General features: G+C 45.0%; 1 protein-coding gene across 1 annotated transcript in view; it reads left to right on the forward strand.

Moving 5' to 3' along the window:
* Positions 1-13,850, forward strand: part of LOC311229678 (copine-9-like) — a gene marked incomplete at both ends in the record, with an annotated part of 679,647 nt that overhangs the window by 651,164 nt on the left and 14,633 nt on the right. Inside the window, one exon of the mRNA XM_084315753.1 lies at positions 3,268-3,325. Within this exon, the coding sequence (XP_084171879.1) occupies positions 3,268-3,325 (58 nt within the window). The remainder of the gene's footprint in view (positions 1-3,267; positions 3,326-13,850) is intronic.

Consider the following 13,850-nt stretch of genomic DNA (forward strand, 5'->3'; position numbering starts at 1 on the left):
AAACGTCCGTCCTGGCGGCGCGCGTCCGGTATATATTGGACTGGCTTCGGTTTCAATAAAAAAATGCTTCCAAACTTCTGACATTTTGTCTAGCATGCATGATGTCATGCATGATGATGTCTTTATGGTCGCAGTGGCGGCGACCTCGCCATCCTCCTCATCTTCACTGCTCTTCACATTTGTCACCTGGCTCTGGGGCTGGGCAGCCCTGGTGCTGCTAGCTTCGCTTGCTAGCTTCTTTCCCCTGCGAGGCCCTGCTGTGGCTGTGGCTGCTTCGGTCGGGTCGCAGTTTTTTGTGATAAATGTATCTGTTATTGAACACTTCTTTTTTCTTTGTAAATTTCCGGAGCAAAATTTTCGCCCTTTATCGCGTTCTCGCGTCGACATTGTGTTAAAAAACAATCACCCACCTTAATGGCAGCTTTTTATATGCGCACCGCTTCAGATAGATGACGGACACAGTCACGCTGCCTGTCGCAGGCATAGTGAGGCAGGTGTGAAATATATAAGCATGGATGTAAGTCACATTAGACACCTGTAAGCAAAACTAGATTTTCGGTCTGTGATGGAAAGTGATTGTTAAATAACATTATATTTATTTTTATTTTTATATAAAACAATTCTTTTTTTAAAGATAATCGTTTTTTTTCTTCTCCCGCGAGGCCCTAGGCCCAGTGCGACCGCACCTCTCGCATGCCCCTAGTGGCGGCCCTGCCTGCACAAATATGCTTATGTTGCACAAAACATATCTCATCTCGCATTCCAGAAAACGAGACTGGCTTTTTTTTTTTTTAAACTGGACGATTTTTTGCATGTGTAGCAGGGTGGATTATCCCTGCTTTATGGGAGTGGATGTACACGGCCACCTGGTAGCGAGAAAGCAGCAGAGCTGGGTCCAGCTGAGTCCCCGACTGTAGGCCAGGAATGTTGAAGTGGAGGTCGAGCAGCAGGAGTGGATGGGGCCTAGGATTCACTAACCTAGGGATGGTGCGCTGGTCCTTCTTGCCCTCCAGGGCGATCAGCAGTAGCTCCCCCAACCACCCACACTTCCCCCAATACTTCCTGGGCCCTCCCACACCCGATGGCAGTAAAGATGGATGATATATTCGCTCCCCAAAGCAGTACCCTTCCTGAATGATGAGTGGAGACCTTTCACAATGAACTATAGGCAGGGGGTGGGGAAAGGGTTCAATTGTAATGAGCATTACCCGGAAAGGAAAGGGTTAGATAAAATGCACATTAACAGACACGCACACAGTGGTCCCATTAAACTGTCCTTTACTGGAAGTCTGATGCAAGTTACAAATAATTACACAATGATTAAAGTTATTTCCGCCCTGGGCACCTAGTGCTCTCGCTCTATAACACAGACTAAAGTGCTTCCCACACTGGGCTAGACGCAGTAATAACACCTTCCCTTTAAGGGTTTATATACTGTTCCGCTTCTCCGTAGGTGGGGAGAAAGGGGAGGAAGAGGGATAAAGGGGTTATTGGTTCAATGGGATTTTTGTAAAAGAACACACATTATTATTACACTCAACCAGAATGACAGTGGGCCCCCATTGCAAATAAAAGTCCTATCTATAGCCGGCTTCTCCCCAAAATAAGAAAGGTCGGGGCGCCCCTAAACACTGTTACCAGCGTCAGTTCAAGGTGCTGCTTCTCTTCGCCCGCGCTGCACAGAGAGAATGTCTACCGATAAAGTTTCAGCACTCGGAGTGCTCGCTGTACTTATCCAAATGGCGGGCCCGCTCCCACCACCAACCGTCCGTGTGGTGAGATGGCCGTCGGGAGGTCCCGTGATAGCAGGCAGCAAGGCTGGGTAGACGTTGGGCAGGTGACTGCTGGGGTAACGGCTCGGAAGGGCTGGAGGAGCGTGCAGTGTAGTGACGTCTGCTGCTGGGCTGAAGGGGTGGGGCGACACGCGGGCTAAACTGTGGTGCTAGCCTAACTGAAGCTAAGCTGTGGGTCGTGGTGAACCCCCTGTCATGACGCATATACTTCAGCTAAAACGCAATGTGGGCAATATCTACCACACTCTTCGGCAGTCGCTCGTCTGCTTCTTCGTTCACAATGTCTCTTCCGCATTAACTAAAAGCTAAGCTATCAAATACTCATTACTAACCCGCTTCGTAACTGGGTTTATATCTCGCATGCTTGATGTCCGGAGCTCCAGCTCTGTGCGTCCTCTTCCCTCTCTGGAAAACGATGAAGAGGAAGTTCCTCCGTCTGCGCCGCGCCCTGAGCCCATCCTTCTTCACCTGTGTCTCCCTGCCCAACGTCGCCACCAGCTCCCCCTGGCGGCACCTGTATCCTGTCCCACTATGAAGTATCAATGTTAGGATAGGGAGGATCAAGAGAGGTCAGCAAGTTAAGTGTCAATGTTAGGATAGGGAGGATCAAGAGCGGTCAGCCGGTTACACAACGTCCTCGCGAACACAGGGAATGCAAGGAATTAGCGTTAGACACATTGAATTATTGTCAGACATATTCAGGTGTCTACACATGGGATAGCGCACGAACGAAGGCATGTAGAAATAAATGTTTTTTTCCATGTTGGAATATAAATAGTGCCTGTCAAATGAGCCATACTATTGTCTCCATAGCTATAATATAGAATATATGATGGGTCTGCAAACATTGTGAAAATGGTCAAAAAAGCTGGCTCCAGGGAGTAAAGATGGAAAAACAGCGTAGCAGTCAAAGAGTTAAAGGAACATGTCAACATTATGGGAAATGTGCTTACTGTCTTCTCCAGAATGAGACTGGAAGATAGATACCAATTTCTTCTCTGTATGTTCAGTAGAAAGCTATCCGGCTGCAAGCTAGCCTAGGTTAGCACAAATAAATGGAAGCGGATACGGACCAGCTAGCCTAGCTGTTGGCCAAAAACACCTCTCCCGGATTATTTTGCTAGGCTACTGGTCCGTATCCACTTCCATTAATTTGTTCTAAGCTAGGTTAGCTTGCAGTCGGATAGCTTTTTACTGAACACACAGAGGGGAAATTGGTAGCTATCTTCTTGGTGTTGGGATGGCGTGTGTGTGTGTGTATGTGTGTGTGTGTGTGTGTGTGTGTGTGTGTGTGTGTGTGTGTGTGTGTGTGTGTGTGTGTGTGTGTGTGTGTGTGTGTGTGTGTGTGTGTGTGTGTGTGTGTGTGTGTGTGTGTGTGTGTGTGTGTGTGTGTGTGTGTGTGTGTGTGCGCACGCGCGCGTGTGTGTGCGTGCGTGTTGTGCGTATCACTCTAAAAGGTGTGTTTCCTCCACAGGCCGCTGCTCTGCCTATGTCCATCATCATAGTAGGGGTTGGCCCTGCTGAGTTTGACGGTAAGAGTTTTACGAGTGTTTGAGTGTGTATATGAGTGTGTATATGCGTGTGTGCCATGTGTATGCAAGTATTACACATTGCGAGTCTTGATCCGTTCTCAAACTTGCCTGCCGGTATGATAGATGGCCAAGACAGCTACTTGAAGGGGAATACCACCCACTTTAAGAATGTTATTCCTCTGCCCCCAGGACAGTTCAGTCAACACATGTGAATATGCATCACTCTCTTCTAAAGCTAGAAATCAGAGACAAACCTCTTGAATTCATGATGTCATCTGGATGTTAAATCTGGGTCTGCTTTGTATGAATGGGTGATTGAGTTTGTAGAGCCATAAAACATAAACTCACAAGAGGTTTATGTTCTAATATTTTCAACAGATATGGACCAGAAATTAAACCTCATTTGGGTGTTAAGAGCTCACAATTAAGCATTACATCACGCACAGGAGTGTGTTATAGGAATTAGATCATGCCTAGGGGTGGTTGCGCAGCGGAGGGTCGTTAGACCCCCCTAGGCATGATCTAATTCCTATAACACATGACTACAAGTGGTGTAATGTCTTTTATACAATGGCCGAATTCACTCAACCTTATTGCTATAGAATAAACATACAGTAATTGAAGCATAATGGAGATTGATTCACAAAACCATCCACAGAGAAAGTAGATCCAATAGTAGATCCACTAGTCACAGTGTTTATCAACTGGTGGGTCGCGACCCAAAAGTGGGTCGCGGGGCCATTTTGAGTGGGTCGTGGATGTGTGTGTAAAAAAATAAATTTAAAAAAAAGTTTAAAAAAATATATATATATATATTCTTTTTTTTTTGCACTACCTATCTTTGTGAAAGTGGCTTCTCAGCTCTGGTCCAGCTGAAGACAAAGCAGAGGAACAGATTGGACATTGAGCATGACCTCAGAGTTGCTTTGTCTACCATCACCCCATACTTTGAGACTCTTGTCAGGAGCAAGTCTTGTCAGGAGCAAACAACATCCCCAGTTATCCCATTAGTTCCCTGGGATGTTAAGCTAAGAAGTCTGCTAAGAAGGATATATTATTTATTATTATTATTATTATTATTATTATTTTATTTCATTGTGTTTTTAGCCCTAGTTGCACTTTTTTTGCAACCCCAGTTATCCTATTAGTTCCCCCAAACTTACTGTAGGTCTGTTATGTTAAGCTAAGAAGTCTGCTAAGAAGCATAATTATTTATTATTATTTTATTTCATTGGGTTTTTATTCCTAGTTGCACTTTTGTTGCAACCCCAGTTATCCCATTAGTTCCCCCAAACTCTTCTTGTATCACAAACAGTACTGTATTTGTAAATCTGGTATGTCATAAATGTATAGATGTAGCAGTACTGTCTATCTGTATGTCATGTATGTCATATATGTTATGATGCATTGAAAATGGGGGACCCTGATGTAAACAAGACGGAAGTCTTTTTCTGGTCTGCATCCCCTTAACAATTGTGTGTATTGAGCTGTACTGTATTGTACCCATTCTGCAATCTGTTAATAAAAGTTTTAATCAATCAAATAACAACCGGTAACTTCACTGTGCTTCTTAAACAAGATGTAGCAGTACTGTCTATCTGTATGTCATATATGTTATGATGAATTGAAAATGGGGGACCCTGATGTAAACAAGACGAAAGTCTTTCTCTGGTCTGCATCACCTTAACAATTGTGTGTATTGAGCCATACTGTATTGTACCCATTCTGCAATCTGGTAATACAATTTTCAATCAATCAATCAATCAATCAATCAATCAATCAATCAATCAATCAATCAATCAATCAATCAATCAAATAACAACCGGTTTGATTGATTGATTGATTGATTGATTGATTGATTGATTGAAATTTTACTACTGTAGGTAACTTCACTGTGCTTCTTTAACAATATGTAGCAGTACTGTCTATCTGTATGTCATGTATGTCATAGGATGAATTGAAAATGGGGGACCCTGATGTAAACAAGACAAACGTTATTGCCCGCCATGCTTTGACAGCCAGACCACGCTGTACAGCGATATTGAGATCAATATTTCATTTTTTCGCCATGGCATTCATAATTCATATATACACCTCCGGCGCTGCAGCTGGACCCTACGGCTCAATACAACGACGGCTCAATACCGCCGCCTGGTGGATGGTCGGGCGAGTTACACTCGAACAACAGGAAGTGGGAGGTGTGCGTCGATTAAATTCATCCGGCCATCAGACATTGTCGCAAGGCTCCCGACAGACACTATGTACATAATGGATCACTTTATAAACTTAATAATCTATATGATTTCGGCGTTTATTGCGACATACAAACCGGAAATGGACCTAGGCGATCGACGTCGTATACCTGGGATCTTTCACCGCCAGTCCCATTGGCGAACGGTAAGAGGACGCTAACGTTATTTTCAGCCCAATTGTTTATTCAATTCACTGCAAACCGATCTGATCAATATATCACCCATACTACATAAAGCATTATGGAATTATAAATGACCCCCCCCCCCTTTCCTCCGCGCATGATGACGCATAACGTATAGGATCATATACAGTTGAATTTTTTAATATAGCGTGTATCGGGAATAAACGGCAATCGATAATCTATATGCGTTTAGGCCTATAACTCACGTTCTAGGAATTACTGCAGAAAACGATAAAAACATACTTATATTCTAGAAGGTATTTTTGTATGAATGTTTGAATGAAAAAGTATAACATTCCTACATCCTGAACGATAGATAATCGATGTTGAATGGGCCATAGTAATGTCAATTTAGCAATACAATTTAAAAAGTTATATCCCTGCAAAGAAGGTGAACATCTCCATGGGCTTATAGTGGTGGCAGACTGGCTATATTGATGGATATAACCAATGGCAGGGAATGTGTTAACAATTGTGTGTATTGAGCCTTACTGTATTGTACCCATTCTGCAATCTGGTAACAACATTTTCAATCAATCAATCAAATCGGACAAAAAATTAAAAAAAAAACGTGGGCAATTTTTTCCCCTTTTTCTCTTTTTTTTCTTTTGTTTCACAATGAGTCATGACAAATTAATTACATAATCCATGTGTATGTAACAAACTAACATATTCCAGTTGACTGTATCTTTTTTGGAGGATTCGTTCGAAAGCTATTCATACTTCCATTTTTCTATCTATGGCGGATTGATTCAGACAGAAAAAATTAAGTAATTCGGTTGTGGGAGGGATCTGGGGTCACGTGGAGTGTGTTATACTAAATAACAACTGGCAACTTCACTGTTTCAGCCAATCAGAATCAATAAATGTGCATGCCATTGTATAAAAACATTTAATTGGCCCACAAAGTCTGTCCCATTAACTGTACATGATCCCATATTTTATCACTGATTTAAGGGTTCTCTCTCTCTGATTTCTGGCTTTAGGGGAGAAGTGCATTATTCATAAATACTGACTGAGCCGTTCTGGAGCACATGAATAACATCTGAATTCTTAAAATGCAATATGATGCAATATAAAAGCAATATATAGGCTGTAGTGAATTGAAATCCTTTGGAGTATGAATAGTATTCATAACCTGAAGGTTCACAAGCTCATGTACATACACTCAAACATTTCTCTGAGATACATTTTTCAACTGCATTACACATGCATGAGTTTGAATACCCCAGATACATCGCAAATGGTCATAACATCAAGATACATAACCATTAATTGTTTTCATATACACATGCACGCGCGCACACACACACACACACACACACACACACACACACACACACAAAAGATATAGAATTCTTTGCCCATAGTACATCAATCAGAGGTAGATCACAACCTGAACTATCAAAGGGATTCACTCCCAGTTAAACCCCTAGGATTAGAAGGGTGGATGACAAGCCTAATCCCCCTCAAAGCTTCCAGAAAAGAGACAAGTAGATCCTCTTGACCTCCACCTGTCCAAATGAAAGTCATATTACTATCAGAAGTGGAGAATCTCACCTGAAGCACCTGTTTCGTAATGGAGGGGGTCTGTGATTTGCTGAGTCATACAGCAGATAAGGAGATCTTTAGTTTTTCTTTTCCTCATTGACATTTACAATGGAACAACGATGATCTATTGTCTTGGAGGACAATACCAGCATTTCTGGCATAACAGCATTTCTATGTAATTCTTAACTTGACTCTTGACTGAGGCACTAAGGTTTTTGAATTATTTGAAATGAGAACCATGTATAAAACGTATATTCTCTGTACTTTGAGTCACTGAGCCACCCTGCACCAGGGGGCGTACTTAAAAAATTCCATCCAATGTATATGATTTAATATATAAGATAATCGACTTTAAATTAAGCTGACCTCCCGCCGCCAGTCAAATCAAATTGTATTCCTATTGGTCTAATATCAAATTCACTCTCGCTATCCGATTATCTATAGTTGGTTTTCAAACGGAGCTCTTCCCAGCATTAAATCCTGAAATGAAAATCCTATTTGTTCAATTCAGAATCACATTAGGACAAACCAGCAAGATATGGCTCTGAATGGCATTCAAGGGACCTTTAATACCTTAGGCTGTATCTCCTAATGAAATATTCAGGAGCCATGTTGTACTGATCATCATATCCGATTGTGTGCCTCACACTATTTGTATTTGAAAATAGTATGCTAAAAAGAACAAGGTGTAATTTTCTTAGGGACCCTGACGCTGACTATCAAGACAGTTTTGCCAGAGTGTGTATTTTCAGATACACTAAAACCAAGGGGACAGTGATGAATAAGCTACCAATAAGAAAATAGCTCCCAAATATCTCAGTAATGGGGAAACTACTTATTACTAATAACAGAGTTATTAGCCTCTGTCAAGATAAGAAGGTGATGTTTTGAGATGTCATGAAAAGTGGTCTTTTTATTTGTGCTGCTACAGAAAAAGGGATACATCTCACTATGATTAATTTCCACTGAAAGCCCACTGGTTACATCTGCATTTGGAATGCTAATAGTAAGCACAGAGGTGCAGTGGTTATAATTGTTACCTCATACCTGATCGTGGATTTTAGGAGGACACAGCAGGGGACACACACACCACTGTGGATAAACAGGGCTACCGTGGACAGGGTGATCAGCTTCAAGTACCTGGGGGTCCACATCTCAGAAGACCTGACATGGACCACACACATAGACTCAGTCATAAAGAAGGCGAAGCAGCGCCTCTACCACCTGAGACAGTTAAGGAAGGTGGAAGGGGAAGATACTCCGGAGATGTAGAGAGCATCTTGACTGGAAACATCACTGTCTGGTATGGAAACAGCAAGGCACAGGACAAGAAGGCCCTACAGGCGGTCAGGTGGCGTAGCGGAGATTGCGCTCGTCACCAACGCAGGAGATGCTGGGTTCGAGCCCAGCTCTCGGCGTTGCTACCAGCTTGGCTGGTCGTTCATACTAATACAATTGGCAGTATTAGGGGGTGGGAAGCTGGTGGGTGGGAATCTGGCGTTGTGGACAGCGACGCCTACAGGTCAGGTCTCGGCGCTTGCTCAGTGGGGGCAGGACTTGGTGGAGATAGCGTGCCCTCCCACGCGTTACACTTCACCAATGAGAGTCCTCGCTGCCAAGTGAAAAGACGTCACTGGACGCCCTTGTACCGACTCGTAGGAGAACATGCGTACAACGACCAGGTAGGGGAGGGGGGGGAATTGGCACAACGACTAAATTGGGACGGGGAGAAAAACAGAGAAAAATTGGAGAAAAAAAAAAGAAAAAAAAGAAGGCCCTACAAAGAGTGGTGCGCTCAGCTGAGCGTACTACGGGTATTGCACTACCACCCCTGCAGGTCTTATATAACAAGAGGTGCAAGTCCAGAGCCTGCAGAATAATGAAAGACCCTCACCACCCCAACAACAGCCTGTTCAAGCTGCTGCGGTGAGGCAAACGCCTGCGCACACCAGCAACTAGGACAGAGAGACTTCGGCTCAGCTTCTTCCCCCAGGCCATCAGAGTCTTGAACACTGAACTCTCCACACACAAGCACACATGAGCACACACAACACACACACTGTATACGCTCACACACTAACAGTCACTTTAGCATGAACACACACACACACATGCTGCACACGCTCAAACTCAACGGTCACTTTACACAATGAAAAGGTCACTTAAAAAATGTAAAAGAACAGGAGTGGTTCTTGTATAGTAAATAGATGGATATACCAATATCGCCTTCTTTATGACTGAGTCTATGTGTGTGGTTTTCTGAGATGTGGACCCCCAGGTACTTGAAGCTGATCACCCTGTCCACGGTAGCCCTGTTTATCCACAGTGGTGTGTGTGTCCCCTGCTGTGTTCTCCTAAAATCCACGATTACAGAAGACCCATAGCCCTTTTACACAGCCCGGGCTCCGGTTCAAGCTCCAGCTCCGTTCTGAACCCTCTGAACCTTGGTGCTCTCTGGCAAACCAGCCCGCGTTTACACCCATTTAAGCAGAACCAACATTCCACCGTCTCCGTCATCAACGGGGGCGTTACTCAGGCGGAGGTAAAAATAATGCGTGGAGAAAGGCTTAGCGAGCCTCAACGCGCGAGCGCACACACAAAAAGCACACACGTACACACACGCACTGTATACATTTAAAATGAATCGTTCCAGCAAAGTAGGCTTCTATTATTCTAATGACTTGTTTTAATGAGTATCATAGTAGTAAGTCCTACTGTAGAACATGACATATTAGCATATGTCCATACTGGACAACAACCGCAATTGGCACTTGAAAAGTGTAAATGATGGATTAGTCAGTAGCAGTTCATGACGGCCCGTTTAGCTCAACTGGTTAGTGCGCTGCCTGTGGTGGTATATATATACAACTGGTCCCCAGTTCAAATCTCTTGGTTACTTTTTATTTTTAACGTTAATTCATTTATCCACTCTGGTGTCCCAAAAAGGACAATAACACCACCTTATGCATACTGCACCTTATGTGAATACTGTGATACTATGAATACTGTATATTTCAGTTAGTTAGATAGTCAATTATATTGACTTATTTGTTTACACTGCTTGTGTTGTTTTTACTACCTGTACCCCCCCCCCCCATGCTGCTATGATGCCTGAATTTCCCCAAGTGGATCAATAAAGGAATATCTTATCTTATCAACCAGAGTGGATAAATGAATTAACGTTACAACAACAAAAAAGTAACCAAGAGATTTGAACTGGGGATGACGCCACAAGGAAAGGAGGACAGACCAAACTTAAATACACAGACTGATTATAATGAGCAAAACCTGGCAAAAGCCAGGCCAAAACACAGAATCAGATAAACACCAAACTAGACACAAAAAGCATAACCAAATACAACAACCAGACATGAGAACGACATCACACAAGGGAAGGGAAAGCCAATGACAACAAGCATAATGATATCACATTAATCATACTTAACAACACAGAAATAATAATAGCCTGCACCATCTGATGGTGCCCGCTAGAGTGCGGCAGGAGACCACTGTTCATCTTGTCCCCACTGCCCCAGACAGGGCTCAGTCTGGGACCGTGACAGTTGTGTGTATTTAATATCTATATCTGTAATGGGGTCTTACCGTGTTGTATATGGCGTGGAACAAGGTTGCCTCAGCAACGCCAGGAAAAGATATCGGGAATACCCCTGAGGGCATAACACGTGAGGGACTTGGTAGGGGAGAAAAGAACCAACGGGGAAGAACAAGTGAACTTGAACGTGACGTGTACGGCACGGCTGCGAGGGCGACGTCTTCCAAAAACAACTACTGTACGCACAAGAGAAAAAGAACACGAGATTAGTAACCCATCTACCCAAGCTAGAAGGGAGAGAAGGTTAGGATTAACAAGGCAGATAACACGCGCAACCAACAACGAAGGTTAACACTAGAATATAGAATGTATCACAATGACTTGGAGATAAGAAAAAAAATATAGTAACCTACTGTTCCAAGAAACAAACTTGCGTAGTCCACTGGGCTGCTCAGGAATTTATAGTCCGGGGGGGAACAACAGTCTCTGATTATAGATCAGAAGCAGCCGTGGAATGGAGGCGTTTTGTTCGCGGTGACGCAGCGGAGGGCAGTCTCCAGACTCTGGTTGGCTCGCTCCGCTTGTCCATTCATCTGAGGGTGGTAGCCGGAGGATAAGCTGACGGTGGCCCCCATCCCTCGACAGAAGGCATGCCACACCTGGGAGGAAAACTGAGCCGAAACGATGTCCTGGGGAATACCGTGTAGACGTACCACATGGTCCACAAGGAGCTCTGCGGTCTCGGCGGAGGATGGTAACTTCTCCAACGCGACGAAGTGGACTGCCTTGGAAAAACGGTCCACAATTGTTAGGATAACCCAGGGAGTCCGGAAGCCCAGTAACAAAATCCAGTGCAATGTGGGACCATGGACGGGTGGGCACAGGTAACGGGCATAGGAGGCCGGCTGGGGGCCGATGGACGGCCTTACTGTGGGCACAAACCGGACAAGCAGCCACGAACTCCCTAACGTCTCTCTCCATGGTTGGCCACCAGAAACTGCAGCAGGAAGGATAGAGTTCTCTGGACGCCGGGGTGGCAGGAGAACTGACTCAATCACCTCCGACCGCATCAGGTCAGGGACAAACAAACGGTTAGGAGGTCTGTTACCTGGGTCTGGGTGAGCGTGTTGGGCGATTCGGACTCGGCTCTTCAGCGCCCATGTCACCACACCTATCACCCGGGAGGGAGGAAGGATAGTGTCGGAACCCGCCTCAGCGGGGTTCTCCGGAAATAACCTGGAGAGTGCGTCGGCCTTAGCGTTCCGCGACCCCGGGCGATAGGTGAGGGTAAAATTGAAACGACTGACGAACAGAGCCCAACTCGCTTGCCGAGAGTTTACTCTCCGGGTGGGCTTAACATAGGTGAGGTTCTTGTGGTCTGACCACACTAGAAATGGATCTCTGGCCCCCTCGAGCCAGTGTCTCCACTCCTCTAAAGCGGCGTGAACCGCCAACAGCTCTCGGTTACCGATATCGTAGTTTCGCTCTGCCGGGGTGAACCTACGAGATAGGTAATAATAATAATAATAATAATAATAATAATAATAATAAATGTATTTTATATAGCGCCTTACATTAGGCATATCAAGGTAAGCGCAGGGGTGGAGAGTTCCGTCCTCTGCGGATCGTTGGGAGAGGACGGCTCCAACCCCGGTATCCGACGCGTCTACCTCCACAATGAAGGAATGGGTCGGATCAGGATGAGCTAGCACGGGTGCCGTGACAAACAACTTCTTAAGGGCAGTAAAAGCGGCTTGCGCCTCTTGAGTCCAGACAAAAGGTCGGAGCGTCGAAGTGAGCGTGGTCAGGGGCGCGGCCACCCGACTAAACCCCTTAATATGCCGGCGGTAAAAACCTGCAAACCCCAAGAATCTCCGCATCTACATTTACATTTACATGCATCTGGGTGCGGGAACTGGGCTGGGGCCACTCCTCCACCGCCTGTATCTTACGGGGATCAGAGCGCACCTGACCTCGCTCCACAATATGACCCAAATACTCCACAGAGGCAGCGTGGAAACTGCACTTCTCGGCCTTAACAAAGAGCTTATTCTCCAGGAGACGCTGGAGAATGTTGGGTATGCTCGGCCACGGTACGGGAGAACTCGAGTATATCGTCGAAGTACACGACGACGAACACATTGATCATGTCACGTAAAACATCGTTGACCAATGCCTGGAACACTGCGGGGGCATTAGTGAGTCCAAAAGGCATTACCAAATACTCAAAATGCCCCAGGTCGATACAAAACGCAGTCTTCCACTCGTCGCCCTCCCGAACGCGGACGAGGTGGTAAGCATTACGGAGGTCAAGCTTGGTGAAAACCCGCAGTTTTTGTATATATAATGTATATATCGGTGGGTGACAGCATCTGCTATTAGATATTAGTTGTAAGAGGACAGTATCAGTCACTATGTCTGGCTCCAGTGAGGCTGCAGACGAGGGCCTGTTATCAGCTGAGCTCTCAAGCAAGCCAAGGTCATTGTATGCAGCAGCACTGGGCTCTCGCATGGTGGTGTAGTCACATCGTTTAGTAATATTAATATCGCCGTTGCTATAGTGATTTGGGTCAAAAGTGCCGTTGCCATAGTAACAGTCACGAGAGAGAGGTCGACATTGCGAGACTTGAAGACGGTAAGCTGTGGGGTCTTCAGGAGACTAGCCAGATTGAGACACGATGCACAGGCGAGCAGACGCGTTGATCAGAGACTTTGAGATCCCTCCTCACCCTCGCTGGGTGGGGGAGGGGAAGTGACACATCATTGCTAGCTTCGGCTAACAGGGAATGGTTGTTGGCTACGACGAGGCCCAGAACCATTGGACTAATAGCATAAGAGACGGTGGAGAAGAATGAATTAAGACTGTTCAAGGACATTACATAATTGGTTACATCTGGTACGAAGCTATGTTTATGAAAATAAACATGAGGATCTAAGGAAAGAGATCACGTTGCAGTGTTGTTTCTTCTGACTACGGATGTACTAAC

The sequence above is a fragment of the Notolepis coatsorum genome (assembly GCF_963971535.1).
Source record: "Notolepis coatsorum genome assembly, chromosome: 6".
Lineage (NCBI taxonomy): Eukaryota > Metazoa > Chordata > Actinopteri > Aulopiformes > Paralepididae > Notolepis > Notolepis coatsorum.